General features: G+C 47.3%; 2 protein-coding genes across 2 annotated transcripts in view; one reads left to right on the forward strand and one right to left on the reverse strand.

The window, feature by feature from the left end:
- Capn7 (calpain 7) overlaps positions 1 to 4,380 on the forward strand; it is a 34,101-nt gene extending 29,721 nt beyond the window's left edge. Inside the window, exons 17-21 of the mRNA XM_021182003.1 lie at positions 449 to 594; positions 1,570 to 1,632; positions 2,093 to 2,223; positions 3,092 to 3,184; positions 3,267 to 4,380. Coding sequence (XP_021037662.1) covers positions 449 to 594; positions 1,570 to 1,632; positions 2,093 to 2,223; positions 3,092 to 3,184; positions 3,267 to 3,411 — 578 coding nt within the window. The 3' untranslated portion in view covers positions 3,412 to 4,380. The remainder of the gene's footprint in view (positions 1 to 448; positions 595 to 1,569; positions 1,633 to 2,092; positions 2,224 to 3,091; positions 3,185 to 3,266) is intronic.
- A 642-nt stretch (positions 4,381 to 5,022) lies between these two features.
- Positions 5,023 to 26,204, reverse strand: part of Sh3bp5 (SH3 domain binding protein 5) — a 62,979-nt gene continuing 41,797 nt past the window's right edge. Inside the window, exons 4-9 of the mRNA XM_021182302.2 lie at positions 20,489 to 20,653; positions 11,696 to 11,826; positions 10,608 to 10,650; positions 9,719 to 9,938; positions 7,945 to 8,205; positions 5,023 to 7,610 (exon numbers count right to left, since the gene is read on the reverse strand). Coding sequence (XP_021037961.1) covers positions 7,393 to 7,610; positions 7,945 to 8,205; positions 9,719 to 9,938; positions 10,608 to 10,650; positions 11,696 to 11,826; positions 20,489 to 20,653 — 1,038 coding nt within the window. The 3' untranslated portion in view covers positions 5,023 to 7,392. The remainder of the gene's footprint in view (positions 7,611 to 7,944; positions 8,206 to 9,718; positions 9,939 to 10,607; positions 10,651 to 11,695; positions 11,827 to 20,488; positions 20,654 to 26,204) is intronic.

Here is a 26,204-nt window from a genome sequence, read left to right on the forward strand (position 1 = left end):
CTCCATTAATGAAAGAATAAACAGGAGACACAAATTGAAAACTTAGCCCATGGGCTGGTGAGATGGCTCAGTAGATAAAGGTTGTCTTCTGCCAAGCCTGAGAGCCTGCATTCAGTCCCTGCGACCCATATGGTGGAGGGGGAGAAATGACTCAAGTGACCCTCTGACTTCCACGCTGGGTGTGCAGACAAACAAATCACTGTTAACAAACAACCCTTTATAAAAGTCAGAGAAAAATCCCTACCAAATCACTGATTGGCGAAAGGAAAATAAGATGAGACATTAAAGGGGGACTTTAAGAAGCTAGTTTAACATGGCTAAGGTTTATTTAGTTCTACATTAGGGGTGGGTAATGTTAATAGATGTGTTTATATGCTTTTTTGTATCTTAAAAGACAAAGCTAATCCTGACTTTGAAAATCTTTTCTGTAAACATGATGTCTGTGCAGCTGACCCACCTCCATACATTGATGGGATTCGAATTAACAGCCCTCATTACTTAACTAAGATAAAGCTGACCACGCCCGGGACTCACACCTTCACCCTAGTGGTTTCTCAGTATGAGAAACAGAATACGATTCATTACACAGTCCGGGTAAGAGTCGTCAACCGTGAACCATGTAGTGCAAAATACAGTGAGACAGAGTTTATGACAGGCTCTGCTTTCAATGTGGGATCACGAAGTGTTTTCTCTGAGACAGACTCTTGCTATGCATTTTAGCCTAGCTTTCTAGCCCAGGCTGTCTTGAATTCATATACTCTGACCTCAACTTCTGGAGTGCTAGGGGAAAAAATCTATTTCTGAAAATCATTTTCTACTTTTATATTTTTATCAATTAAGTAATTATGCTTTCTGGGAAAAAAAAGTGAGTTGTGCTGGGTAGTCCTGGCAAACACTTTTAATCCCAGAATTTGGAGGTAGAGGCAGGTGGATCTCTGAGTTTGAGGTCAGATCTATAGAACAAGTTCCAGGACAGCCAGGACTACACAGAGAAACTGCCTGGAAAATCCAAAAAAAAAAATTGTATTTTACTTTGAGTAACATTTTGAATGAACATATTTTCTTCATAATGGTTTATTCCTGAGATGTAGATTAATAAATGCAATTAAATGACAATTTTCAATAGGGCATGATGGTGGAGGCAGCACACACCTATAATCCCAGAGGCAAGAGAATCTCAAGTTAAATGCTAGCTTGAAACCTCACCTTAAACCCCCTCAAACAAAAACAATTTTAACTGTTTTTATTACACTGCTGTCACATTGCTGGGAAGGTCACTTGCAATTTTCTTGTACATAGGATTGTCACATATAAGGAATTCAATTTGGATGGATTTTTAATGATAAAAGACATTAGGAACTGTTTAATATTTCTTGGCTCTTCAGTCAGAGAAGCCAATTGTCCTGAGTCATACACTGTGACAGTCAAGACAAACCCCTGGTTCCTGGGTACTTCAGTGTGACTTGATCCCAACTAGTATTTGAGGTGTGGAATAGTGGAATAGATCAGTGTGCTATGACGTTTCTCAGGATAATCTTCAGTGGGCCTGTTTCCTTTGTTTAAATCTAGGTGTATTCAGCCTGCAGCTTTACTTTTTCGAAGATCCCTTCACCATATACCTTATCCAAACGGGTAAGGAATTCTGTGGATTGCAATCTGTTTGTAGCCTTTAGAAATTTACTTCCTTTCATTTCTCATTATTAAGTAAACTGTCTTAGGAGTTTTACAGAAATACAAGGGAAACTACTGTTTATTTTGGTCCGAATACAAGATCTGTGTTGTGAGTACAGTGAGCAGGATTGTTTCTGTGGAAATAGAAACATGTAATTCTAGAGAGAGAATTAGCTGTATTTTTGCTTGTTAGCAGTCCACGGAGATGAACTCCGAGAGAATTTGAAAATAGCTTGCAGTGTGGGTAAAACAGATGTGCAGAAGATTCCCGAGAGAATTTCTGGCAGGGAGAGAGATTTTATACTTGAGAGGTGGGGTACAGTAAAGCAGCTCGGGTGGGTGAAGACTTGACTGGCTGTGACAAACCAGAGTGGAGAAATCAGAGTGTGAAATTTACTAATACAGAAACTCTACTTTACAGATAAATGGAAAGTGGAGTGGTCAAAGTGCTGGAGGATGCGGAAATTTTCAGGAGACTCACAAAAATAACCCCATCTACCAATTCCATATAGATAAGACTGGACCGTTACTGATTGAGCTGAGAGGACCAAGGTTTGTATGAGTAGCCGTGTGTGTGTGTGTGTGTGTGTGTTGTGCGAGTGTGCGCCCCATGAATGTTAGGCATTCACCCTGCCACTGAGCTTTATCCTAAGCTGTATCCTCACTGACTCCGAATCATCCTTAGTTTTAAGTTAATGAGGATATGTTAGATCCGATGTGTGGATAGTGATGGCACTACAGGTAGAGGCCAGTCGTCAGTAAGTGGTATGGAATTCAGCATCCACACACATATAATAGTGATTTGACCCATCTCACATCAGGGCTAAAACTCAGTTCTAGGTTACAGATTAGATATAGTACAAATGGATATCTGGTATGAAACGCAGATCAACATGTTTTTCTATGAGTGAGCGGTTCTTGGAATGCCATATGGGCCATATACTATTACATGAACTTAGATTCTATTCCTGGCTTGCTTCTGTTGTGTAGGCTTTTCTGTCAATTACAGTGATAATATTTCATTTAGAAATGCATGTGAAATGATAAGTTTAGCCTGGAGTGATGGTACAATGCCTTTAATTCCAGCACTCAGGTGGCAGAAGCAGGCAGCTCTTTGTGAGTTTGAGGCCAGCTTGGTCTATGTAGTGAGTTCCAGGACAGTCAGGGCTAATTAATGAGACCTGTCTCAAAAGCAATGAAACAAAAAGTATGTTTTAAGGTAAGCTTAATGCATTATTTGTCTTTATGGATTCAATTTCAAAACTAGGTAGAAATCATGAGTGAAAATGGTATACATAATTTCAGAGTACTGTTTTCTTTTGGTAAAATTGGAGCATATATATATGCATAGAAATGTTTTATATAAGGTGTATTTGAAACTGCTTACTAATACAGGAATGCTGTTTGATTTTAACACTAGGCAATACAGTGTTGGATTTGAGGTTGTAGCAGTTTCCATAATGGGAGATCCTGGTCCTCATGGCTTTCAGAGGAAATCTAGTGGTGACTATAGGTAACGTTGGCATTTGTGTTCAGTTTACACTTTGTGGGGCATGATAGTCTACAAACCTTATTCTCATTTTCCCTGAATATAGGTGTGGATTTTGCTACTTAGAACTGGAAAACATACCTGCTGGGATCTTTAATATCATCCCCAGTACTTTTTTGCCTAAACAAGAAGGACCTTTTTTCTTGGACTTTAATAGTACTGTCCCCATCAAGACAACACAACTCCAATGACCGAGAACTCTCAGCTATTACTGGATTCCATATTTCCCAGTCTACAGCTCTTCAGACAAGGAGACAAATCACGATGGTGAACCATCAGAATGGAATTAAATCAAAAGCATGTTACGGAGTCTGGTGCTTGTTGTGGTGTTTGGTAAGGATTTTAGATAGCGAGAATTACCTTAATCACCTGAAATACTGTTTACATGGTTTTGTGCATACAGAGCAGGCATGTACTCAGTGGCTGGCTCTGTAAATTACAGGCTAGATTCAGCCATCACTGGGAGATGCTTTTGCTAATAGGACATGAGGAGGACAATGAGGACCACAGGTCTACTGAGTGCAAGAGCAGCCTATTTTAGGATCTTGAAATACTTATGTTTCCTGTTTTTACAGAGCACGTACGTTTAGCCCATTTATGTTGACCCCACCATACATCTAAAGCAACTAATTACCAAATGAATTAGGTCACTGCAACTAATTTGAATTTTTCATTGTGTCTTTAAATGTTTATTGTTGCGTAGATGTTAAGCTTTAAAAAAAACGCTGTTTAGCTTAGCATGGAGATGCTCAGGCTTAAGAATGAAGGTTGTCAGTGTTAGATGCATTGTCCATTGTAGAGAGAACTGAAGTATATTTACTGTTGCCGTTCTTAGTTCTTAGCAGGTTGGTGAATGTAGCAATCAGACTGGAAATGCTGAGGTTTAACGGTAGGGGTTTTAATTGCTCTGTAGTCAGTGCTTTCATCATGGGGACTTGGGGAGTCCTTGAGAATTTAGTATATGGTGACTGAGTTATACAGCATTCATAAAAAGTGAGTGGTCAGGAATTAGTGTTTACATAAAATCATCACTGCAGATTGATGCTCAAGATTTTCAAGTTCTGGAAAATAGGATGGGATCTGTCATTGTCTCGACTTTATAATTATCAAATCTATTTCTACTGCCTTTGATTGAAATAAAATATTTATACTTATGGAAACTGTATGTAGTTTAATGTCCAGAACTTGATTTTATGTCCCTGTAGAAGAAGACAGACATGCATAGAAATACTTGCTTCAAGAATAAAACCAATGAGATTTCACTTGGCTAAAATTAGCCACATGAACTTACTAAATATGAGTTAATTTCTGCCCTCAAAAACATAATAGAAAGCTGTGAGGCCACTCAATGGCACAGCACTTGGCTTAGCCCTGAGTTCAATCCCCAGCACACATACACACCACAAACAAACAAAAACCCAGCAGAGAAGACCTATATTTAAAGTGTTGACTCTTGATATAGGTAAGGCTCAACACACACTTTCAAGACCTGTCATCTGAATGCCATAAACACAGAACAGAGAAATAGCTAGGAGCTATTTTTACTATGAACTTATTCACCTTGCATATTCTTTTTAATCTTCTCATTGGCTTTATTACTGCTTTTTACAACAGGGGAAACAAGCCTGAACGGTCTTGCTTTAGGTTCAAAAGCTTTAACCCGGGGCCGCCCTGATTTAGTGGCCCACCTGCTTTCTATGTGGGGACAGCAGGCTGGAATCGGTAGTAGGAATATGACTCTATTGAATCAGAAGCACCATTGTGGAACAGATTTTAAAATGAGAAATAGCTAGAGAGAGGAAGGTGGTTCAGGGATCTAATTTCAATATACACATAGATGCTCAGACTTAAAGAAGAAACTCCTCTTACCCCCCACCCTCACCCCACACACAAGGTAAAGGAAATTATCACTATTCTAGAATTAGCAGTACATGGTTCAGTTATTGTGGTCACCTCAAAAAAAATCAAACATGAGCTGGAGGGCCAAAAACTGAAATTGGCTAAATTTCAGAAATGGTAACTTGAGAGACACGGAGGAGGACAGGTGTGAGAGTGAGTCCCCAACATGGCAGAGGAGGCTGAGATGACAAGAGTGGCACTGCTCTAATCTGGAAGCGTGAAGGGAGACAGGCAAGGAAGTGACCATGAGGCAGGGTCGAAGGTTTCTGACCTTCCTGCTGTGGGAGACAGGGTGAGAGGAACCAAAGCAGGAAGGTATGCTGTGAAATGCCTGTGCCCACAGAAGGGATATAGCACTAAACTTCCCAACACGAGAATATTCTGTTTTCTAGTCTCTGCCAGAAATAGACTACACAACTTTACCTCAGAAATGTTGACAGGAAGGGGAAATGAGCAGTGCCTCACTGTCAGAACAGAGCAATTGAAAGGGACTCCCACCAACTCTGAGATGGAATTTAACAGGCAAAGCACTTATGATCACTCGGCACTTAATCCCACAGCACATTTCAGTATGTAGCATATACATGATAAAGTCCAGTACTGGGGGCTGAAGAGATGGTCAATGGTTAAGAACACTGGCTGTTCTTCCAAAGGTCCTAAGTTCAATTCCCAGCAACCACATGGTGGCTCACAGCCATCTGTAATGGAATCTGATACCCTCTTCTGGTTTGTCTGAGGACAGCTACTCTCAGATTTCCATTAGAAAAAGTACCTTAGTGCCACAAATTAAGTCAGACTGAGTAGATGAGACCATATAACAGTATGTTCCCCCTGCCCCTAAGACTATGCTGGCCAGTGAAACTAAAAGCTTCTCTTCTCGGGACTGTCACCTGGAACTGCCTGCCTGTCTCTTCTCAGTGCTCACCTTTGTAACAGCAAAAGTGGGAATTCTAATCCAGACCTTGGTATGTGAGCTAAAATTTCCAGGCTCCATCATCACCTTACCTGAAAAGGAGAACAGATGCCCCCAGCACCCATGATCTTTCTTAACAAGGCAAGAGGAGAAGACAGACAACAGTGGACTTTCTCATCGGAAGTCACAAAGTCTTCTCAGCTTTTATTACACTCAAGGTAATAAAACAAGTACAAAATAACCTTGTAATAAGGATACTGTGTCCATCAATAAAAAAGAAACCACTAGTGTATGAAGAGCTATACACACATGGCTAAAATTAACAGTTGTAAATGGGGAGTTGTTTTCTTTTTTCTTTTCTTTCAGAAATGGTAGATTAATAAAACAGGACAAATAAAATACAGTGCTCTAAATATGCATAACCATAAGCACTATGTCTAGACACTACTATTAGCATAACAGATCCATTGCTTCTATTTACCAACCATGCCCATTCCCTCCTAGCTTTAAGGACAGCTTCCTCTAAGGAATACTAGGTGCAGCATAAACCTTAAATAATCTCAGGTATTGTAGGAATTACAGTCTACAGAGAAATGAACTCCTTGTCAATCTAGATCAGAGCAATGGCAACCATTCCTCACATGCACTTCTCTTAGAATAAAGCCCCTTGGCTGGCAGGCTAAGCTCAGGCTACAAACTGCCCCCAGCCACAGATCCCCTCTATGATATCTACGTCCCCACATTGGCATTCACCGTCCCCAACCCTAAAAAGTGCAGTTCATGGTAGCTTTCCTAGGAAATGGTTCAACAGGTTTCCCAGAAGACAGGCTTCTGAAAGCCCTCTGAGCGAGCACCAGCGGTGGTGATGAGGAACTGTGTTCCAGCACTGTTGTTGCAGCAGTGTGTTCTGAACACTTGAGTTTGTGTGTGTGTGTGTGTGTGTGCCCTGTGATGTAATGGAGAGAACATCTGTTTCCCCAAGAAGAAGGGGAAGTGGGGATAGAGATGAAGGCTGCTGACCCCAGTCTGGCTAAGTGTCCAGCTCTCCTCCTGGCCCTGCAGGTTCTTTCTCAGAAACTAGTTATTGCTTCCACGCTGCCACTACAGGGAATGCTCTGCAAAGACCGTGACCCTCCCTGGTCACGGTTTACCTGCAATGGCTCTGCTCCGAAAAGCACACCAGCCCAAGAGCTCTTACCAGAGGGAAAATGTTTAGCCCTCAAGGTCACTGAAACTTGGTTAGTGCAGTTTAGAGTAAATGCATACTATTTGGCTTCTTATGTTAAATGATTATTGGCACAATGTTCTTGAATTTCATGTATAAATATGATCTGCACATAGGCCATAGCCCTTGGGTGGATCAGCCAATCTGCACCATTTTTATGTCAGCCATAATTCCATCTCTTCCTTTTGAGCACTGTAGGGAGAGCTGCTTCATCCGGGTTTCCAAGGCCTGGCCCTCAAGGGACGTGCTGCTTTGGCTCCTGCTCCTGCCACTGCCGCCGTTGGTGCTGCTGAGAACACGGTTGTTGTTGGCTTTGTCACTCATTTTATTCTCGGCCCCTTCTGCTCTGTCTCCTGCAGAGATACAAAGATTGCCAAATGGGGGCGGTCAGTTTCAAGAGTTCCATAGGCACCAGCATCAGCCACCTGAGCCCTCTGCCATTCCTGCTGCCCAGCATACATCTCAGAGGTTCTCCAGCACTGGGTGGCACACGACGCGCACTCACTAATCGGTTCTTAGAGATGAGATGTACCATTCTCATTTTACAGCTAGGAAGTGAACCTCTCCAACAGGAACTTGCCGAGAGGACTGTGCTTAGGGGAGACATGGGACCTGAGTTCTGCTTGGTTGAAGTTGGCCAGGACCGTAGAAGGGCATAGACAGTGCACAAGTTGAGCTGCAACCTACCTCGTTCGACCTCACATTCAGGGGAGGAGGCCCCACTGCATTCACTTCGAGGACCCAGTATTGGGAACATCATCCCAAATTCTGACAGGGACACAGGGCTGGGCAGATCCAGGCTGCCGGGCCTTGCCACTGCAGGGAACTGGTCAGGTATTTCAGACGGACTTGTCGGTCCCGAACTAAAGCTGGACACAGACTGGGTTTCCGAGTCATCTTCAGACACCAAGTTGCTGCAGTTGTCATCTTCAAAGGCTTCTGATGCCACTGTGATGAGAGAGGACATTAATCACATGGGATCTGCCAGGTAGTAGCCCAGTCCCTCAATGCCTGCAGACATGCTCTCTGCTGGACATGCTCACACAACATGGAGCCTGCAGGACCTGCATCGCTCCTGAACCTGGCTGACCAGAACAGTTTGAAAGGAAGTGCCTTGTCCAGCATATACAAAGGCCTGAGTTCCATCCCCAGCGCTGAAGGAAAAGGGAAGGTAAATTCAGACTAGCCCTTTGTAATGTAGCCTCTACTGGGCAGTCTCGGAAGGAAGACAGAAGCAGCAAGAGCTGCTGGAAGGAGGGGTAGGCCCGGGTGAGATGTCTGATAACTTCTGATCTCAACAGACACGCTACAAAGTACAGTGTTCCTTTCCAGTATTCTAGCTGACCCTGAGTTTGTGGACAGAAGAACTGAGGCTCAGAGACAGGCCATTCTTGTTTTCAAAACCTCTTCAGCCTGCACTCTTAAGATCCTTCCTGGTTCCCATTGTGCCTGTGACCGTCTTTAAACATGGCCTAGCATTCCAGAGAGGATTGATACAAGTACTGTGCTAGGAAATGGGTCCAGATCTGAACTCATATCCTAACGCCACTGCTGACTGTGTGGCCTTGTAAGTTACTTGACTGCCCAGCTTCAGGATGCTCTGTGCACAGGATTAATGAGGTAATATGTAAAGTAACTCAATACATAGGCATTGGTTACATTTTAGTTTCATTTCCCTTCAACCTGGCAATTCAGCATTTGTTGATGGCCTTTAACACTTGCAGAAGGTGGGGCCAGAGACGCTCTTCCAGAGGACCCAGGTTTGATTTCCAGCACTTACATGGCAGCTAATAACTAATTCCACAAGACCCAGTATCCTCTTCTGATAGCAGGCAATTATGTGGTATACATAGATTCATGTGGGAAAGATACAAATTATTTTTTTTAATAATAGTAATAAGGAAAAGGAAAAAAAAAAAAAGAGTCGCTGAGGAGGAAGCCTAAGCACACAGGAAAGGGAGAGCAGTAGTTTTCTTGATTAACGGAAGCTACGTCAATCCTATCATTTCTGCACAGGATATCCCTGAACAGAGGAGACCCATGTGCTCAGACCCTAGGGAGAGCTGCCAGGTGTCTTCTCAGCACCCTGTGTAGCAGAGTAGACCCTCATTATGCAGCTGACACAGCAAACACATCAAGGCCCCTCTGTCCCCCATCGTTGGTGAAATGGGAACTGAATCAAATCTGGATCGCAAGTCCCTATTACACCTTTCCTCAGAACTCCTTAAAGTCTTGAATGCTCTCCTGTGTACTTAGACTGCCTGAGATGGGGAGAGGTGGAACATTTTCCAATCTTACTGGACCACAGAACACTAATACTCGGTAGCAATCAGATGAACACAGTGTCCCATAATACATGAGAAACCACCAAAACAGCCTGTAGGCTGCCCAGCTCTCACATTCATCTGTGATGGGCAAAAAAAGCAGATCACACACACCGATCCCTGCTGGTCAGACTCACCAGAAATGGCGTCAGGCTCAGGTTTGCTTACAGGCAGGTTCTCCACTGAGGTGATGCTGCCCTCTGCCCCCACACCACAGCCCCGGGGCCCCATGGCATTGGAACGCCGCCGCTCATGTATCTCATCTGAGATCCTCTCCAGGCTCTTCAGGGCTGCCTTGTACTCGCCCTTTGCCAGGGCCAGCTTGGCCTGAAGGTCATCCACTGTCTTCTTCAGTTGCTGAATTGGAAGATGGGGAACTTGGTAAGCCAACGTGGCCCTGGATGTCCCCACTGATGGAGGGGGGGCGACACATGATTACAACACAAAAGAACTTCTTGACACACCCAAGATAATTGACTAGAGAAGGATCCAGTGACTTTCACTCATGGCTCCCCATTCAATGTTAAGAACATCTCTTTCATCTCCACACCAGGCCATATGACAGACGAGAATATGGAGATGGTCACTAATAGAATGCAGCCCTCACAGGAGGAACTGTAGACACATTAAGTCCTGCAGCCTCCTCACTTGGTTCCTGATAGAGGTTCCTGGCCCATATCTGAATCACCTGTAGGGTCATTTACAATGCAGATAGGTTCTGACATAGGGTGGGGAGCCTGGGTACTCTACCAGAATGTTCTTAGGGCAGCTTGTCTTGGGCACTCACACTGAGACCTAATAAAGGCTGGCACAATACAACAAGCAGTTGAGAGCTCGCAAATGCTGATAGCGCTGCACAACACGCAACACCCAAGACCATGTTGAGAACTGAAGTCTAGAACTATGTTTCTCCATTCTCCCCTCACAGCAGGGCATTTAAGGCCTAGTGCCACATTAAAGTTGAGTTTTGAATTTGAGGAGGGATGGGGAACAAAATATTAGTGACAAATACAAGGTCACACATACCTCAAGCTGCACGTAGTACTTTGCCTTTAGCTCAAAATAAGGCCTGTAGAAGACAGAAGAACAACCCTGTAAGAATATGATCTCATGAATTCTAGAGCCATCCATCACAGCTAGTCAGGCCATTCAGCATATAGGCCACGGCAGTAACACCCCAGCAGAGCCGTTGGCTAATCCAAGGAAGGCCGTCTCGTGGTTTTGGAAACTATTCCCTGGCTTGTTTTGCTCTGTAGGGTGGCTGCTTTGGCCTACTGGGGCTGAGAACAGGCTGCTTAAAATACTCGCTCTGCTGAGACCAACTATGGAAGAAAGCAACGCCACTCCCTGACAGCTGGGCCTAGCAACTTCAATTCAGTCCTCCTGTACAGCAACCAAGACTAGACAACTAGTAGACTAGGTTACAGGCAAGGAAAATGACAAGTCCCATGCACTCTGGGTCAGACAGAAGAGCTGGTACTTTGTAGCAGCTCTGGTGTCTGAGCTGTTCCTCCTCCATCAAATTCCTAAGTCCTGCATCTGTAATTGCTAATGGCGACGACACCTTGCAGGACCCCTCTGGTATGTAAGGAAAATCTGAAACTTGGGCATAAGCTCCCTTTAGTGGCCAGCACTGGTGTATAGAATATGTGGTAGATGTATAGATGTCCAGGTGGAAGATGTGAACATGGATGCCAAAGAGGGAGAACAGGGCAGAGTGTCATCAAAGCGACAGGAAGACAGAGTGAGCCCACTGGAGCCCTGAAGTCATTCCATGGGGACACAGAGTGGTATGTAGGCAGACAAGTGTCACCAAACAAACAAAACAATAACATGGAAACGTTGGCAGAATGTGCCCACAGAAAGTCTGTTTCCTTAACCTCGTTAGTGATGAGTGAGCAGGGTAAGTGTGAGAGAAGTGGACAGAGGGCACCAGGGACGTTAGGCTCCATGTGCTCACACCAAACAAAGCAACCTGCAGAGCAGATGCAGACTACTACTGGGGAACAGCTCGCTGAGCAGGGAACTCCAGGGCCTACATAAAAGCACTTGCTCAGACAGTCCCCCATGAGAGTACATAAAAGGCAGAGCAGACGCAGAAGAGCCGGACTTACTTGGACTTGTTGATGGCTCGCTTGAGTTTCTTCTCCAGCTGGCGCATGCGACCCATGGCGGCGTTGTACCTGGCTGCTGTCTCCTTGTGTACTAGCTCACTCCTTGTCTTGGTCTGCTCGGCCTCCATGACCTTCCAAACAACAGCAGAGACAAGCCAGGTCAGGCCCAGAACAGCTCCTGACTTATACTGTGTATACTCATTTCATTTAAAAAAAGAAGTCCCTGAGTAAATCAACAGGAAGACAGATTAAATTTCAATAAAATAGGATCTGCTTTCTTCCTGATCTGTTCTGGAAAAGCCTGTCAGATAACAAACCCAAGGTGGCTATGACAGTGACTGGGAAAGAAAATAGGAAAAAAAAATCTTGAGAAAATTTTGAAATACTCAGATTCAACCAATACCTACTTTTTTTTTTCTGCTCAGGCATGTAGAACTTGTGGGAGCCCTGGGGCCAGCCTGATGGACAGGCAAATGGTCAAAAAGCCCAAGAGCTACCTCACTAAAAGAACATCAAGACTAAAACAAGCATCAAAACTAGGCACAACAGCAGAAAAGCCAGCGGGGCAGTCTTTCCCCAAAGTCCTCAGATTAGCTAGGCACAGAAAAGCCCAGCATGCGTAAGGGTCAGACTTTACATTTAAAACAAAGTTGTTCATATTAGAGGGTTGGTTTTGGTTTTCTCGAGGTAGGGTTTCTCTGTATAGCCCTGGCTGTCCTGGAACTCACTTTGTAGACCAGGCTGGCCTCGAACTCAGAAATCTGCCTGCCTCTGCCTCCTGAGTGCTGGGATTAAAGGCGTGCGCCACTACCGCCTGGCTTTCATATTAGAGTTTGAAGTATGAAAAACACCACCATTAAGAGAAAGATAGAGTTCTGGTGGGAACAGGGTACTAACCCTATTGATAAAACAACAGCAAGAGGCTTGAGTGGCCCACACCAAGGAGAGATGTGGGACATGCTGGTCTTCCCTGGATTAATGCCTGGTCTGAGAGAGCCCACATGAACAACTACTTTCCCTGACTTCTACTTACAGCCACACTGGGCTTCAGAATCAGAGGAACAGCAGAGAGGTTTGGCAAGGTCCCGGGGTCAGGCTCTGTTAAGGGGGCGGGGCAGAGGGGCTCAGTGGGCCATAGTCCTTGGCCCCGCTGTTAGAGACCTGCAGGACAACTTTAGAAAGGGCTATGGTGTGTGAAACCCGAGGGTAAAGAAGCACACAGGTATTGGCACCCTCTGACCTAGTCTATGAGACAAGCTGTGCACGAGCTGTGGATAGCAGAGCTGGAGGCGCCTGCCTTTTGGATCCAGACTATGAAGGAGTCCCAGATGCCGGGCACTGAACTACAGAGTCTGATTTATGCTCCTAGATGTTGGGCTTTGGTTTGACCCAACTGTCCTACCCCTTTTTGAGTAAAGTATTTAACTTGTTTTTGTTTGGTTGGGTTTTATTTTATTTTATTTTACAAGAATAAAGTCAATCTTGGACCTCTATGTTGAAAGTTTTGACAATGGGACCCTGAAAATATCTTTTAGATATATTACTTTTATTTTATGTATTTGAGTGTTTTGCCTGCATGTATGTCTGTGCACCACATGAGTGCCTGTGGCCTGCAGAAGTCAGAGGAGGGTGATGGATTCCCTGGGACTGGAGTTACAGGCAGCTGTAAGCTGGGTGGTGCTGAGAGTAGAACCTGGGCCCTATGGTCCTCTCTAACCTGCCGCTGGGCCACCTCTCTAACCTGCCGCTGGGCCACCTCTCTAACCTGCCGCTGGACTTTGAAATCCTTGACTGCATTTTATTGGTTTTCTTTTATTTTCGTTTTTGAGGGTAAGCTATGTAGCCCTGGCTGACCTAGAATTCTGAGATCTACTGTCTCAGTCTCCTGACTGCTGGGATTAAAGGTATGTACCACATACCTGACTCTGGCCTGTATTTTATACTGTGATATTAATAAGAATTCTTGGAAACATGGTTTAGAAGTGATGTGTTAGTATGTCAAGCTGACAAGGAGCCAATGGTGCCCGTTAATTTTTGTCAGCTTGACTTAAGATGGAGTCACTTGGGAAGGAGTGACTCCCTCAGACTTTTTTTTTTTTTAAGTAATGACTAAATCCAATTACTTAGAATCCAAAGATTCAGAGCTAGTATAACAGTAATTTCCTCTTTAATCAGGTAAAAACCATCACCATGGCAATAATTTATACTTGTATAATAATTATGCTTTTATCTTAGTATGAAGTGTATGTTTCTACTGACAGAAAAAAAGTCAATGAAATGATCCCTAACAATATTCTGCCATACTCAGAGATGAGTGCCCAGCCCATTGCCATCAGAGAGGCTGCCTCTGGTGGGAGCAGATGCTGAGAGCCACAGCCAATAGGCAGAGCTCAGGGAACTCTGCAGAAAAGTGGGAGGTAGGGCTGTAGAAGCCAAAGGGGTCAAGGACACTGTACTGGCTGGTGTTGTGTCAACTTGACACAGCTGGAGTTATCACAGAGAAAGGAGCTTCAGTTGAGGAAATGCCTCCATGAGATCCAACTGTAAGGCATTTTCTCAATTAGTGATCAAGGGGGAAAGGCCCCTGTGGGTGGGACCATCTCTGGGCTGGTAGTCTTGGATTCTATAAGAGAGCAGGCTGAGCAAGCCAGGAGAGGCAAGCCAATAAAGAACATGCCTCCATGGCCTCTGCATCAGCTCCTGCTTCCTGACCTGCTTGAGTTCCAGTCCTGGCTTCCTTTGGTGATGAACAGCAGCATGGAAGTGTAAGCCGAATAAACCCTTTCCTCCCCAACTTGCTTCTTGGTCATGATGTTTGTGCAGGAATAGAAACCCTAACTAAGACAGACACCATAGGATCACGACCCACAGAATCAACCAGCAAGGCTCCCAGGGACTTCCAGAGTCCACATAGATCTGTTCCAGGCACTGTGCACCATACACATGTGGTTGTTTAGCTTGGAGTTTTTGTGGGACTCCCAACTGTGGTAGTGGGTATTGGCCACTTATGCCAATTTTACACCAACTCATATTCGGGGAAGGCTTTTCCTGTAAATTTTGCAAACCTTCAAGGCACACAAGTGTCCAGGCCTCACCGAAGGAGCTCCAGCAGCTAGGCTCCACCCCCAGATTGTCCTACCCACCTAAATGGTTAAAACAACAATGATGGCTGTTCCAGCCCCTCAAGGTGGTAGAGTGGCCAGGCCCTTCCTGACAAGAAAAAAAAAAAAAAATCCCACCAATCACTGAGCTTGCCCCAATCCCAGGTCGCCCTGGAAAGCCCGCACCCCATCCCAAGAAACCCTATATAAACTCTGTGTTCTGCCTGGTTCTCTGCTACTTCTCTCCCCTGAGCAGAGGTAGTCACCCTCCTGGGATTTCCCATCCCCCAAATCGCTCATGTAGGTCTGTTGTGTGGTGTGGCTTTGTGGTATTCCTTGGCTCCTTACTGCAGGACACCTTTCCCAGCAGAGCTGTAACACTGTCCCTGGAGCAGAGCCCAGAGCAGAGCTTGCGCTGGGGTAGCCTCCCACTCAGAGCAGTAACGCTTTCTCTGGGGAAACCATCCCACTGGAGCAGAATTTTATGCTTGCATTGGGAGACTTTCCCAGTAGCTGGAGCTGAACTTCCCTAGGGGAAGCCTATAGGGGAAGGAAGAGCTGTACCATGGATGGTGGGCGTGTCTCTGACTCTTTGCCTGCTCTTGGGACCCGTTTCTTCCTACTGGGTTGCCTCTTCTATCCTTGCTATGAGGGGCTGTGCCTAGTCTTGTTGCATTGTGTTATACCATGTTTGGATGGGATCCCTGGGAGGCCTGCTCTTTTCTGAAGGGAAATGAAGGAGCAGTGGATCTGGGAGAAAGGGGAGGTAGGTGAGTAGGGGGAGGGTACTGGGAGGAGAGGAGGGAGGGGAGGCTGTGGTCCGGATGTATTGTATGAGAGAAGAATAAATAAAGAAGAGTAAAAACAAATGTGTATGTTTTACAATTGTGGAATAATTTTTAAGAAAATGAAAAGGGTAGAGTGGAACTAGAGAGAAGCAACATTGCTGGCTAAAATGACTCCTGGAGTGGAAGAATCCTTTCCTTTGGATTTCTAACACCAATATTACATTCATTTCACAATGAAACAAAATCCACTAAAACTATCTCATGCTTGACACTTGGAGAAACAGTAATAACTTGAATCTAGTTTAGAGCTTAAGCTTTTAATGAATTAGTGTACAACCTTTATGGAAAGTGAAAACCCCACACTTCTCAGATGACATATCAGATGTGTTTCGTTCTGTTGTGGGAGGCTCTGTACAGAACTGAATAGTGCTCGTGAAGTAGATGCAATTAAACAGTTGCAACTTACAGAACTGAACAGAGTGGAAGAAGCAGGGCTCCCCCAGCTCTGCACTGGCCCTCATTCTACCCCAGCTCCCAGGCTGCAAGCAAAGGCCCTCTAACGGGAGCACGGAGAAAGCCTCAAGCACTTGGCTATATTGCCACACCCTATCAGGACACATTATTACTTCGTATGCACCTCGCCTCTCCACCTACACAACCCCTAGTGCTGGAAAAGACAGTTCTACTACCACACACAGAGCTCCCTGCCCAGTGGCCACCACGCATGTCAGTCACCATGGTGACTGCCTAGGCAACCAAGGAGCATCTCCATCTGTGGCCTAGAACCAGCCACAAGCTGTGTGCAGTGATGGGGGAGGGGTGGGCATGAGGGGGAGGCAGAATCGGGGCCCACAGACAGAAGCTCCACCAGGAAAGTGGGAGCAGCACGGGGCATCCTTGGGAGAGCCCTGGCTCCCGGAGCCCCGCTGGTCAGGTATTTATGCCAGACTCTACAAGGCTCGCTTCTGCCTTGCTGCCAGCACTCCCATACTTCAGAGCTATCTACACCAGTCAAGCTCCTACTGTGGCAAGGAACAAGCAGCCAAACCTGGAGCTCAAAGCCTAGCAGGGTATGAATGCTCTGGAGGGAATATGTATCTTCCAAGGCCCTGTGAGATCCAGGCAGCTGGAATAACTCTGGCCACTCAGAGAGTGTGGCAGCAGAGATGGCATTTGAAGGGGAGGGTGTCTTAGTATGTGGCATTTCAGGTAGTGGATGGGAGGAAGCATGTCACTGGGTTTTGTTTGTTATTTGTGATGGCTGTATCCCCTGTGTATCCCCATTCCATCTGATACACGGTACATGTAGGAAACACGTCTAACGGTCTTTTCTCTGCACCTCGCCACAGATTCCCTAGGTCCCATTTGACACGGCTGTGGCATGAGGATCTGGGACACAAAGATAGGCAATGGAGCTTTCATCATTCCTCTCTGAGCTAGAAGGCAACAGGTGAGCAAGGCTCAAGGAAACAGCTAAGATGAAAGCGGTCTCTTCCATTCAGGTGGTTTAGAATATTCTCCCAACATGGGCCTTATCCTGGGGAGCACCCACACCCCCTCTGATAGTTGACACATCCATCCAGGTGGGGAGGGGAGCACTCCTGCCTCCTCACAGCCTCCCTGGGAACCGGCATAACATGGCTCCCCTCCCCCACCAGGCGGTTCTTCATCCCAGCATGGACAACTTGGAGGCTGGAGGAGAGGCTGGCACGTCTTGTCCATTCCTCTCCAGGAGCCCCACTGACAGCTCATCAACAAGGACTGCCTTCCTGTCCGGGCCACCCTTCCACCATCTGGTCCCCTGGAGCCAATTCCTCCCAGGCTGCTGCAGCACTCCTGTCCCAAACAATAGAAAGCCCCTGCCTTCCCCAAAAGGCGGCTTCAAAGTCAAAGCCACCAAGGAGTGGAGATGCCTCTGCCCTCAAACCTCTCTCTGGTGCCGAGGAACAACAGGCACTGGGCCTTGTGCCCCAAGGGAGGTGGCTCAGCTGCAGGCTTGGCACTGTTACTGGAACCGCTTGCTGTTCCCCATCACTGAGCTGAGAACTGTCCCCATGGCCTGTCTATGGGATTAGGTGTGTGACCACTAGAGAATACTGGGTTTCCTGACATCTAGCCTCAGCTTCAGCTACAGCTTCAAGTACGGCCATCTAATGTCACAGGGAACAGAGATATGGCCTCAGGAGAGGAACACGTGGAGATGTAGGAGGAGGCAGTTATATGAAGCTCCATTCCTCTAATGAATCAGGCTTCCTGGTATCTCCAGAGGTCAGCCAGTCCCTGCATGGCCTTCTGCCAAGGCAGCCCAGCATGCTGGCCCCACGAGGCCAGGAAATGGTCCCCACGAGCCCCATCGGGAGAAATGCTCAATTCAGTCAGAGGGTCACAGTCACTTGTGCTATTTCACAGCCAAACATGAGCATCTAAGCTGCAGGGAGCACTGGGTCTGTATTCATCACGGAGCCTGCCCTGCAGGCAGGGGGCTCTGATTAGTGTGTAGTGAAGTGGGGAAAGCTCATGGTCTCTTGGGAGTATTTTTATGTGAGTTTTTTAATTCCATTGCCTGTGATGGATTTGGGTTCTCACAGGCTAAATACAAGCCCTTGTTCTACTACAGCGCCGCCTGCTCTGAGGAGAAGGATCATTTCTCATCAGATCAAGGAAAAGCAGATGCCAGCCTATGCAACCACAATGGAACCGCTCATGATGGGGAAGTCCTGGCCTGAGACCCAGAATTCCCTGCTCAGTCACAGGCTGCTGCCACCACACCAGATGCCTGGGTCCTTCCATTTGCTAGTCAGAAGCTACACATCAGGTGGCCCACAGGCCACTGTGAAGCCCCCACTGACCTGAGGAGGTCTGAAGCTAGATTGTAAATCTCCAAAGTTGTTTTCCACATAAACCCAGAACATTGTTTCCAAAGACTCACACACAGTGCTCTGTGGAGAGTGTGCGGGCCTCAAGGTGCCTCTTCATGAGTAGTGACCCGCTGCCATTCATTACCTCTTGACTAAAATGTGCATTTTTCATAAAACAGATCCAGAGGTTCCTCTCTCCTCTTTTAAAAGATAGGATCTCCTCCCTGTGTAGCTCAGGTTAGCCTTGAGTCTCCTGTTTCAGTTTCCTGACTGGCAATATAGGCATATACCACCACAAACAGGCACATTGGGTGACTTCTGAAATGGCCTCTTACATGCTGCTACAGATCTTACATGGCTGCTTACATGCAGGGTTGGAGGGCAAGATAATCCAAATGAAGGCTGGCCTGCAGCGTGTGTTTAGTCAGCTGGATCTTTTCATCTGTCTGGTTATGCTTTGCAAGATTTCCAACCTCCTCTTTGGTTTGTAAGACTTTTCTCAGCCTTGCTGGGGCTACCAGCATTACGCCCACTAGGGGGCAGGAGGCTCAAGGCCGCCAAGCCAAGCCACAGGCATGTATCCCCAGCCTCGGAGAGCTGGTATAAAGTCCAGTCAGATCTGACTCCTGAAGCCATTTGTGCGTCATGCTTTTCTATTTAAAGACACACAGGCCATCTTTAATCACCAGATCCCCCAGGACTTGAGCAACTGTGGTGGGGGACACTGACAAGGGAACAGCCACTGGCACTGACTCCTGACCTCGTTTCTACCCCACAGTGCCTTCCTGCCACTCACCAAAACCAAAGCTACAGCCTGCACCTTCCATCAGGGACGGCAGCTCCTTTGCCTGACCTGCAACAAACCTCTGGCCTCGCTTTGACACTGGTCTTCCAGACTCTCGTGGGAGGACAGGCTAGTGCCAAGGGGACCAAGAATCAGAAGCCCAAGAGCTGCTCCTGGCAGGAAGAAGCAGTCTCCAGAATATCCTGTGGTCCCAGTAAACCCGGTCCACAGTGCCAAGCACAGGGCCCTACCTACAGGAATAGAAATGTCCCCAGTGTGGACACTGAGGCGGGCCTTGGGGAAGTGATGTTGTGGGGACAGTGGGGTCCCCAGGTGGGGCTGTGGTTCAGGGTCAGAGTGCTTGCCTACAGTGGGAAAGGTGCTGGGGTCAATCCCTAGCACAGGAAGGAAGGAAGGAAGGAAGGAAGGAAGGAAGGAAGGAAGGAAGGAAGGAAGGGGAAAAGGGAGGGAGGGAGGGAGGGGAGGAGGGAGGATAGAAAGGAGGGAAGGATGGAAGAAAGAAAGGTCGGCCGGTCTGAGAAGGCTCACTTGCCACTTTAAGAGGAGACAGCCCTCTGAGGACCAAAAACATCCTCACCATGTTTGTCAGCCTTGATTTTGGACTTCCTGGCTTCCAGAACTTGAGGCTGTGTTTCTGTTTCAGAGCCAGCCAGTTTATGGTATTTTGTTTACTAGTCTGCCTAGACCAGATGATATCACTTCCAATTCTGAGCAAGGTGGCCAAGAGAGAAGTCCTGGGAGCAGGTAGAGAGCCAAATACTGGTGACCTAATCCTATAACAATCACTCCCAGCTGCTACCTACTGCAGACTCCAGCTTCACCTGGAAGGCCCTGCCTGAAGGAGGGCCCACTTGATTCTGGTCTAGGCACTTCAGCCACCAACAATAGATACTTTAGTGGCAGGTCGAAACTGTTAACGGGGCTTCCACCTGGGACCTGCAGTCCTTCTGATGTCATGGGAGCCAACCTTGGAGAACATCCTGGCCCCTCTCGGAAACCCAACTTCACTGCCAAGACAAGGATGGACTAACTGAACCTGACAGATTTCAGGCAATATAGAGAAAGATGATCTCCATCTGTTACTGGGAGATTGTCATGTCAGGTATGGCTTACAGCCTTGCCAGCCAACAGACGACATAGGCTGGACAGTCCATGACCTTTACAGAAGGGTCTCATGCTGCCTAGAAACCTGTCTCTATTCTTGTGGGGAGCCACCACCAGCGCACACAGGTCCCGCCTACCCTCTGAGTTGCATGGTTCAGCATTTCCTGCCAAGCAGAGTCAAACTGCCGCTTGTCATCCTCTAACAGCCGCTGCTCAGCCAGGGAGATTGTTTCCTTGGCTGCACGGAGTACCTCGGTGGCCCTCTGGAAGTCCTGTGTGGCTTTCTGCGCCTCCAGCTGAGCCTGTTGAGAGAGAAGGTCTAGTAAGGCTTGAGGCAAAGGCCAGGACTCCCTGAGTTCCATCGCTCCCACCCCCAGAGATGAGTGGCCCGAGATCTGACCTATCCATCTCTGCCTCCCTCTTGGACAGGCTGCATGGGACAGGTCCCTCATATGTGGGACGGGGTAGCAGGTGGCCAGTGGCTGAGTGGATACCAGGTTGGTGGGCAGACAGTCTCCACAGTCTGGAGCTCAACAGATAATCAAATGCATGGATCTTGCATCTGTGATAGCAATGGCTAATTAAGCCTTTCTCCAAAGTCCTGGCTTAGGACTGATGCCCAGATAGGCACAGCAGTCCTGGGCATCATCCCTGCACGCCACAGCCCAGAGTGCTCCAGAGACCACAGTTGTAGGGCTCTGCTCTACAGATGAGGCACAGTAATTGAAAACAGCTTTTCCCAAGACTCCAGAGCTGGTCAGAAGCAAGGCTCCAGGCAAATGCCCCACAGCACGAGTGCCAGCCTAGCACGTCCACTGGCAGACAGCCCCCTCAGTCCACACATACACCCAGGCGCAGGCCTACTGAGAGCACAAGCTCTGCTTTCAGGAAGGAAGGGGCAGCCGCCTCACCTCCACAGCAGCCGCCAACGCATGTGTCTGTATGTAGACGTGTGCACATGGGGAAACCTGACTTTAATGCTGGAGACCACTCCTCAGGAGCATTGTTTTCTGTGACAAGGTTTCTCACTTGCAGGAAGTCCCCTGTTAGGCTAGGCTGCTGCCAGAGAGCCCCAGGATTCACCCACCTCTCCAGCTCTGGGATTCCTGCCTGGCTTCCTTTCGCAGGTTTTGGGGATTAAGAACTCGGGTGCAGATGCTTGCACAGCCAGCACTGTACTGATTAAACAATCTCAGGCCAGCACGTAACCCCTGAGCATCTAAATGTGATTAACAAAAAAATGCAAACATCTCTCACATCCTAGAGAGAGCTAAGAAGTTGCTGTGCTTGCTACACAAGCAGGAGGACCGGAGGCTCAGATCCCCAAAACTCACATAAATGCCGGGGAGGTGTGGCAGCTGCCACAGCTCAGAAAATGAGGACAGGGGATTATTGAAGCTGAATCTTAGAGTCCTGGGCTTGACTGAGAGACCCTGCCTCAAAAACTGACGTGGACAATTGCTTGAGGACGATTCCTGATAGCCACTCACACACAAGCACGTGCACACACATATTCATGAGTACCTACCTGCTCACACACGTGCCACACATGTGAATATGCACACATGTACAACACACACACACACCTCATTTTAAAGACTCAGTAGAAAAATGTTGATTAACCCATTAGCCATTTTTTTGATCAATGATGAGATATGAGATACACTAAACTAAATCCAATAGACTGAAATTAATTTCCGCTGTTTGTTTCCTCATAGGTGACTTCCTACTACTTTAGGGCTGTTGATGTTCGTCCCTCAAGAGTGGGCAATGTCATGTGACTGCATGAGACACAGGACTGGGGAGATGGCTTGGTAGGAAAAGCGCTTGCTGTGCAGGCATGAAGATCTAAGTTCAGGGCCCCAGAATCCATGTAAATAAAGCCAGACCCAGTAGCACGCATCTGAAACCCAGTGCTCCAGGGCCAGAGGGGAAATGGCTGAGACAGCAGAATCCCCCCAGATGCTCACAGACCAGGTCAACTGGTGTGGTGAACGCAGAGACAAACAAGACCCTATCTCAAACAAGGTATTCAGTGAGGACCCCTGGAGTGCATCCTTTGGCGTCCACACTGAAGCACACACTCCCCTGAAAGCAGTCACTGCTGGCCCCTCTCTCCTCCAGCTCACCTCCAAATTCCCACCTGGGTAGGGGCAGGACATGGCTCCTGCTAATCTGCCCCAGACCACTTCCAGAGTCAACAGGGTCCCTGGGCCAATTACAGAAGCCCTGATGGGACACCCCCAGGACAGTCCCTGGGACTTAGGAGGGGAACAAGCGGACCCCACCCTTCCCCAGAGAAAGCCTCACATGACTTAGAGGAAATTTTCACATAGACTGAGGGCATTTTGCAAAGAAAATTAAGGGGAACAGCTGAGAACACAGCAGCCCTGGGGGAAGAAACAGCCCGGTAACCCACGGTAACCCACAACGGGCATCCGCTAGTCTGGTCTGTGCACACCCACAGCCCAGAGAGATCCATTCTGGGGACTGCGCCCCACATGTAGATGATGTGTAGAAATCTATGCTTCAAGGTTGTGTCAGGGCAGGAGAATGGAACTTGCTTCACATAAGAGGAAACTGAGGGAGGTTTTCCTAAAGAGAGGCCTGAAGGGCAGGCAGGAGCTGCAACTCAGGGCTGATGGATGTCAGGGGAGCACTTAAGATTCTGAAGGATCTGTAGGAGATCTGGTAATGCCCGGAAAGGACCACTTTAAAAAGCCAGCCTGGGCTGTACATCAAGATCCTGTCTCAAAAAATTAATAACAATAACAATAACAATAATAGAAGCCTAAATGAATGCTCACCTACCAGTCATCTACATCCCCTGAGGTAGCCTGAAGCACATATAGGGATGGGGATGCCCACCCTCTCTAGAACCAACCAGCCACTGAGAAGTAACTGTACCACGCTGACAACCGCACTCTTTCCCCAAGCTGAGCCTCCTGCCCATCTTATTTCTCCAGACAGGCAAGAAGGGAGTTCTGGGCAGGCTTAAGGAAGGTGAATTGTGACCCATCTCCCCATCTCAGTATACCCACAACCTTCCCACAGCTGACACAGGGACTCAGCCCCTGAGACTCAACATTTTCTAAAATGGGATCTCTCTGCCCCTTCTTCCGTTTGCTATCCATCTATCTACCTGTTTATCTATTTATATCTATCTATCTGTCTGTCTATCTATCTATCTATCTATCTATCTATCTAATTTTTTAAAAAAAATCTTCTTTGAGGCTTTGAGGTTGGGCTCAAACTCAAGAAAATCCTCCTGCCTCACCCTTCTGAAGTCTGGGATTACAAAGATGAGTCAAACCACACTTAATTTTCCTTTAAGGTTTCATTAGACAGCACTGGCTGGCCTGGAACTTGGTTTATAGAGTAGGCTGTATCTGAACTTGTCATAATCCTCCTGTCTCTGCTTCCCATCTACACCCAGCCTTGTGGGTTTTGTTGTTGTTGTTTGTAGCAAGTGTGTGTGGTATGTGTGCACAAATTTTTTCATTTGTATAGTATGGACACTCAGGTGTAGAAGCCTGAGGTTGACAATAGGTGTCTTCTGTATGGCTCTCCGTCTCATATGTAACTGAGCCTAAAGCTCATCAATTCATCCCACTGAGCTACCCAGCTCCGTCCAGGATCCTGTCCCTCTTCAGGAGCTGGGATTTCAGGCAGACTGCCACACCCACCCAACATTTACATGTGTGCTAGGGGTCCCAGCTCCTCACACTCCCATAACACATACTTTACTCTTTGAGCCAGCTCTCCAACCCCTGTATTCATTCATTCATTCATTCATTTTAAATTTTTAGACAGGGACTCATATGGCCCAGGCCAGCTTTGAACCTGGATTTAATATGTAACTAAGAATGAACGTGAGGCTGGAGAGAGGGCTTAGTGGTTAAGTATGCTTACTGTTCTTACAGAGGACAGGAGTTCATCTGCCAGCACGCATGTCAGCCTTACAGCCACCTGTGACTCCAGCTCCAGGGGACCCAGCATCTTACACACACACATACACACACACACACACACACACACACATGTACACCCACAAGCACACATAAATAAAAGGTAAAATATAATCAAGTCTTAGAAAAGAATGGGCATGGACTCCTACTGTGAACACAGTGAGGAGCCAGGAAAGACTCCTCACCAACTCAGGCTCCGTGGGCGTCTTTTAGCCTTCAGAGTGTGTGTGCTGTTCTGCTGTTTAAGGTCTCCAGCCTATGGCCTTTTGTTACAGCAATGCCAAGAAGTAAGGTGCCGCATAAGGAATGTCGAAATGGTGGAAGCAGCTGTGCAAACAGGTAGGTGTGGCGGCTTCTGAGGTGCATACTAGAGGCCACCTTCCATAACACATCCCTCTTCCTCTTTTGCTCTCTCTGGGTTCTTTGAGACAGAGTCTCATGTAGTCCAGGGTGACCTCCAACTCACTACTTTAGCGAGGCTAGGTGTGAACGCCTGATCCTTCAACCCCAACCTGGGATTATAGGCACCACCACACCAAGGGCTGCTCATAAGACACTTTCTAAAACTATACACTCAGGACAAAGAAGGCAGGGGCCATGACGGGAGGGACATTCTATGGCTCAGTGGCCAGCAAGAAACAGAAACAGGTGATTCCAAATCTATGAAATGCCTCCTAGAGATTATGTTCCAGAACACAGAGGCACACGCATAAGGAACTCTCACACAAGACCATCCACAGCGAGAGATGAAGCAAGAGGTCAGTTATGAAAGCCTTAGGCTAGATTTCTCAGATGTTTGGCTGAGGCCCTGCCATTCAAATCACCTGTGTTTGAGATCTAACTTGAGAGAACATCCCAATTATGTCCCAAGACACAGAACCTCAATGGCAGAAGCCAATTTAGCAATCCCAGAGGACGCTGACTCAGGGATGCTAACAGAGTCCACGGAAACAGCCACGGGGAGAATTTTTAAAGGCTGCTTGAGAGTGAGTGACCTTCACTACACGCTGGCTCCAGTCAGCTGTGCCTTCAAAGCACTTGAAACATATGGGCACTCTACAAAGTGTCACAGATGAGGGCATGAAGAGCACAAGAGGCGGCCAGAAAGCAGCAGGCAGGGAGCACCTGTGCCCTCTGACTCACGGTCCACTCAGCTCCTACCTGCTCTCTGAAGGGTACCCAGACATTTGCACTGGCTATGGCGAAGGGTCCAGTGAGATGAGGTTTACAGACCACCCAGTCTAACTCCCTCACTTTTCTAAGGAAGGCTGAGTAGTGACACATCTTGCATCTATCATGGTCAGACCCCCAGGAACGTCTGCTGCAAGGGTGCTTCTGATGCTAACATTACGGATAGGTGGTTGGGCAATCTATTCGTCACCACTACTACGTGAGAACAGTGGCTCAGCTATTTATCCTGAATCGGCTTGTCAGCCTGTTTCTACTTCCTTCCCCTGCTTGTATCTCCATCACAATGACTATAGCAACTTATACAATTGCCAGCCACGTGCAGCAGGGCCTCCAGGAACAACGCATTCCAGATCACAGTCTTCCTGGGGCTGCAGAGACAGCACAGATGCCACCTTTTCCCCACCCACCCTCTCCAGAAGGGTGCACCCACAGTCCTGCTGGACCTTCCTCCTACGTCTACGGTGCTGGAGCAGTGAGGGGTACGCTGCTATGGGACTGCTGATGGCAGGAGTCCTGGGCCAGGCATGCAGCAGGGGCATGAGCTAAGGGACAGACAGCAGTGACTGTTCTCCCTGGGCCCTGCACACTCTACACTATACATTCAACTGCCACCATCCTCTGCTGTGGCAGCCTCCAAGTCAGCAGGACTGAAGCCCACAAGCCCACTCATGGCTTGGCCTGCTCCTATGCCATC

This window comes from Mus caroli, chromosome 14 (assembly GCF_900094665.2).
Source record: "Mus caroli chromosome 14, CAROLI_EIJ_v1.1, whole genome shotgun sequence".
NCBI lineage: Eukaryota > Metazoa > Chordata > Mammalia > Rodentia > Muridae > Mus > Mus caroli.